Genomic DNA, 5,066 nt, shown 5'->3' with positions numbered 1-5,066 from the left:
GCAAGTAGAACAGAGACGAAGGGCAGAGAGATCGGGCCCCAGCAAGAAGGCTGCTGAGGGAGGGTGGAAGGCCAGTCGAATCAGCCCTCGAAGCGCCGGGCTGCCCTCCCTGCTGCCCTCCATCACAGCGCCGTCACAGCGAGCTGGTCTGTAGCGTCGGCGCTTGTCGCTGCCAGGGCGGTAAATAAGGGCATCCGCCTGCGCTCTTCATGAGACAGAAGCCGTCGCAGTCGCTGCCTGTCTGTCCGTCGAGTAGTCGATGCTGTCTGCCGCAGAACTGGCGGCTTGGGGCGCGTTGCTTGGTTGACCCGTCGCCCTGCTTTTCCCATCTGCTGCTGCATATCTAGCCAGAGCGTATATATTTAGACTGCTTGGACTGCTCGGACTGCTTCTGCTGCTGCTTCTGCTGCTCTCCACACCGCTGCTTTTCGCTCTGGTCCACTGGTCGGGCCTGCATCGCCGCCGTCTGAAGCCCCGAGAGGAGTCGCTGCTGTTTCATCCGCATCCGCATCAGCATCAACTTCTGCCATCACGGCCATCAACTAGTATACTTACTACTTACTTGCGACTTACTGCTCTACCACGCCCACTGTCGCTGCCGTCACCGAGACAGACAGCCAGGATCCTCGAGGAAAAGCAAAGAAACAGGGACGGAGCCAGGGCCTGTGGCTCACCCATCCACCCCCCCTAGGTTGCTGCTGTGTTGGCCACCCGCCTTAGCCTTACATAAAGATACTCAGCGGCCCCGAAGGCTCGCCCTGGCTGCTGCTGCGACGGCGTGGCGCTGCGCTGATATTATTCTTCTTATTACTTATTCTTACTTATCATTATTCTCGCTGCTGCTGGCGGTGCCTTGGTTAAGTTACTAATAAGGCCGTTGTCTCCTCCGTCGCTCGCTCTCGCATCTTCTCGCTCTGCGGACATAACACGCTGCAGACCAGCAAGTCAGCGTCACCTCCCAGTGCCACAGCATCCCCGGCTGTCGAGGTGGCAAGCATCCGGAGTTTTTCATCGTCGTCGTCGTCGTCGTCGTCGTCGTCGTCGCCGTCCTTCGTCTTCATCAGCGGTGGCTTTGGCTGCTGCTATCTCCGTTTCCCTGTCGCTCCCTCGTCCGCACCGCACAACCGAACCCGGCCTCGACACTCCTTTTATACCTCCAGGACGGGCATCCATCATTCCCCCGATAGATGACACGCCTGCCATTCACTGCTGTCCGCCCTCGCCCGTCGTGTGTATCTCGCTCGCTCGCTGCTGGCATCGTTCCGTCTCAGGCACGCACGCACTTAGGCGGTGGACGGCCATAGAGTTATACTTCCCGTCCCGACGACCCTCAAACCAGACTTCTGGGAGACAACATCCAAACACCCAACACAACCCATAACACAGCAACCCAAGATGATCGATCTGCCTGCTAATGACCCATACGAAGTCCTTGGGATACCATCGACTGCTCAGACTGCCCAGATCCGGACGGCGTACAAGAAGCTCGCCCTCAAGTTCCATCCGGACAAGATCCAGGATGAGGCCCTCCGCGAAAAGGGCACCGCCGAGTTCCAGAAGATACAGGAGGCCTACGAGCTCATATCCGATGAGAACAAGCGTGCGAAGTATGACCAGGCGAAACGGGCTGCCGCCGCTGCCAGGGAGAGAATGGCGGCGGCTAGAGGTCCGCCCGGATCGACAAAGTCAAGAGAGAACTGCGTCTTTGAAGACATCACGCCCAGAGGATACTCGACATCATCAAAATACGAATCACCAAAATATGAATCACGACCGCCGCCGCCGCCGCCCCCTCCTACCTCTTCAAAGTCTCGTCGAGCTCCTCGAGACCCCTCTCCAGTCTCAGTAGACCGGAATCCCAGGCCGTCTCGCTACTCAGATGACGACTCTCCTTACGAAGAATACCGCTCAAGCTCGAGAAAACACTCTGGGTACGACAGAAGACATCACCATTCTAGAACCAGAGACAGAGACCCCTACGAGAGAAAGACCAGCGGTAGCAGTAGTAGCAAAGAGTACGCCAGACGTGAAGCCGCTCGATACGCAAAGGAGAGGGCCAAGGAGGCTCGCGAGTCGACTAGAAGCAGCCGGGCCAGCAACGCCAAATACCGTGACAAGGAGCGTCGTCGAGATACGTCGGAAAAGCACAGCCGAACGGCCTACGCTGCCACTGTCGAAGACTATACAGATGAGTCCTCCTCCGAGTCTGGATCTGAGTCCGAGTACAGCGAACATGAGTACACTCGTCCATTCAGAGAACACGTACGGCCAACTGAGAAAGCTAGATACCACAGTGCAAGCTACCCGTCGAGCTGGGAAAGCCCCAAGATGGCTGCCGACATCGAGGGCGCTTGCGAATACATGAGATCAAAAGCTGGAATGCAAAAGGCCGCAGAAGGCAAGCCAAATGTCGTATACGTCACTCCGCTGGGATCCCGCCGAGAAAAGGACACTGCTCGTCGCTCCTCTGCCAGACCTCGCATGCCAGAGCGGGAACGAGAACGAGAACGTGAACGTGAACGGGACAGAGAACGAGAGCGGGAGAGAGATCGGGATAGAGAACGAGAAAGAGAGCGGGAAAGAGAACGCGACAGAGATAGAGATCATGTCTTCGACGCCCCTCCTCGCTTCCACACCTCATACAGCATCCCAACCCGCGGCTCACACTCAAAGTCTTCCTCCACATCCTCTCGCGCACCTCCCCCCCTCCGTCGAGCTGGTACAGTGCCAGCTGCCTTTGATACCAGCCACGTTGAACCAATTGTTCCCAGATCAGTCAAGAAGAAAGGCACTCTCTTCGACTCCGGCTACAGCAGTCCAGCCAGTAGCCCTCCCATTGTCCCCTCTGGCGATTTCGTTCGCCCCAACACCCGCCAGCCCAAGATCATCACGCCAACAACCGGCGGCAGCGGCAGCACTAGCAGTAGTAGCTCCAGCCACCGCCGCACCCAAAGCACGTCTCCCTTACATCGAGACCCTGTCACAATCCAACCAACTTCTGCGCCTCCCAGATCAAGTCGGTCCTCCGACATGTTCCAAGAACTGAAACCAAGCTACTACCATGTCTTTCCCGGCCAGGTGAGATACTCACCGCGCATTGGGACAGAAGACATTTCCTTTGGCGGGCCTCCAAAGAAACCAGCCTTCTTCAGGAAAGCCTCTGCCGTCTCCTGATCATCAGCTCAAACAGCCTATATTCATACATATTTGTTAATATTTCTTGCGTTACTTTATTTTCCCCCACTCTGGAGTTTCACGGTTCTCTGCTTCCCGGTGTCTTGTTGCCTGCAGCTTGCTTGTTCGACATGACCCCTTTCTTTCTTGCCAACATATACGTGCCCCCTCCCTGTTGCTGGAGACAACAACAGACAATAGGCTACGACTAACATTCAAATATGCCATGTCATGTCTTCTCCCGAAGTCATAACATTCTACCCCATACACAATATTTTAACTAACCCATACCCTTCATGACCTTATGTACTTTTTTTTTTTTTTTATTATTTTTTCTTATTTATTTTTACTGCAATCTGCTTCTGTTTTACTTGCCCCTATCTTTCTTCCCTCCCCTCATGATTTTATATACGAATTTATTTTCCACCTCCCCATATACTATACATATACCGTACACTACCATTTTTGTGCTTATTTATTCTCCGTTTTGTCTCGTTTGGGTTCCAGGAATTCATCACATCATCATTTATCATGTTCATCGGATATGAACGGTCGGTGCGGAGGGGGCGAATATCTATGTCTCTTGCTGTGTTATTTATTTAGTATTATCAAGGGGAGCTCATACTGGAATGGAACGGAGGGATGCAATAAAGCTCATATCATATAATAATCTTGTTCCAGTGCTTTAGCATCAAGAATTTGTTCAAGTGTCTCTGCCAGCGTCTTTACAATGCCTGGCCGTCCCAGCTCTTCCAAGCTGAACAGGTGCGAGATGCATTGAGTGCCTGGATTCTCGGCGGTTAAGGTACACGCTATCCTGCGGGCAAAAGGAGTCGTTAATAGCAACCGACATACATTAACAGACTGACGACTAAATAATAAATAGTAATGTTCAATATCTTTCCTCGACGATTTCCTTGAGCTTTCCACTCTTTTCATGATATATCAATTCGCCAATATTGACCCACTCCAGGCGCAATGGAGCAATAGCTCCCCCTTCCTGGTCTCTCTTCCATTTTGGTGACGCTTCCCCAAGGGCTTTATCAATATTGTCACGAAGTTGATCGGCATTTTCTGGCTTTGTGATTGCAAGTCGAAAAGCCAGCACATACAGAGAATTCTCGCGGCGAACAATGCATTGAAACCGCCCCGTGACGCTCTCCTTGATTTCCCTTGCAACGGTCGTTTTCATCAATGGCAGATCAAGAAATGTTGTTGCGATTTTAACAGCGATAGAGGCTCTTCCACGGTGCTTCGGCGTCTGAGCATCGTAGTCAACCCACTCCGCGACATCCCCAACAGGATAGCGGATGATTGGCTGAAGACGTCTGATTAGTTGCGTGACAACCACATTGCCCCGAACCCCGGCCTCCTTGATAGCAGTTCCATCGTCTGCCAGGATTTCAAGAATGACTGCGGGATACCCAACCTTGTATACTGGGTGTATAGCATCCTCTTCAGCCGACGGTGAGCAAACGAGGACCCCAAGCTGGCCCGCATCAACGCTTGCATATGATGGTGCACACGCTATATCCTCAAAGAGGGTTTCGCCGGTAAAGCTGCCGAATATTTTCCAAGACCAAGCCCCTTCCAGCGAGGTAATCTGTCAGGCGTGTCAGAGTGAACAGGGGCCCAACTATAACCGTTGCTTGGAACCGTTGAATCTCTGCTACCATGAATTCGTGTGGCTGGGCACCCGTGATTGGCAGGTGAACGATAGGAATCGGTGTTTCCTCCAGCGTAGCAATCGCGTTCCAATATCCACCATACATGCCACCGAATGTCATAAGATTTGCAATTCTGTCCCCGGGCAAGAGGCGGGCGCTATGAACCCAGGAACTGCCTAATACCCTTGCCGTCGCTCGGAGTTCCTGTCGAGTCATATAGGTTGT

The 5,066-nt window shown here is 53.1% G+C and overlaps 3 protein-coding genes across 3 annotated transcripts; 1 reads left to right on the top strand and 2 right to left on the bottom strand.

Moving 5' to 3' along the window:
- Window positions 1–362: 362 nt before the first annotated feature.
- TRV_05748 (uncharacterized protein) lies at window positions 363–539 on the bottom strand (the record flags this gene model as incomplete). Its single annotated transcript, XM_003020139.1, has 1 exon — window positions 363–539. One exon carries the CDS (start codon window positions 537–539, stop codon window positions 363–365), a length of 177 nt encoding a protein of 58 aa, XP_003020185.1.
- An 856-nt stretch (window positions 540–1,395) lies between these two features.
- On the top strand, window positions 1,396–3,174 carry TRV_05747 (DnaJ domain protein; the record flags this gene model as incomplete). Its single annotated transcript, XM_003020138.1, has 1 exon — window positions 1,396–3,174. The coding sequence occupies one exon, from the start codon at window positions 1,396–1,398 to the stop codon at window positions 3,172–3,174; it is 1,779 nt and encodes a 592-aa protein (XP_003020184.1).
- An 892-nt stretch (window positions 3,175–4,066) lies between these two features.
- Window positions 4,067–4,777, bottom strand: TRV_05746 (uncharacterized protein; the record flags this gene model as incomplete). The annotated part of the gene is made up of 1 exon (XM_003020137.1): window positions 4,067–4,777. A coding segment is annotated over one exon (711 nt), but the record flags the coding sequence as incomplete, so codon positions are not given.
- Window positions 4,778–5,066: the final 289 nt, after the last annotated feature.

Source organism: Trichophyton verrucosum (assembly GCF_000151505.1).
Source record: "Trichophyton verrucosum HKI 0517 chromosome Unknown contig00459_1.f1.exp, whole genome shotgun sequence".
In the NCBI taxonomy this organism is placed as follows: domain Eukaryota; kingdom Fungi; phylum Ascomycota; class Eurotiomycetes; order Onygenales; family Arthrodermataceae; genus Trichophyton; species Trichophyton verrucosum.
Note: the sequence above shows the minus strand (reverse complement) of the source record. Positions and strands in the feature narration are given on the sequence as shown.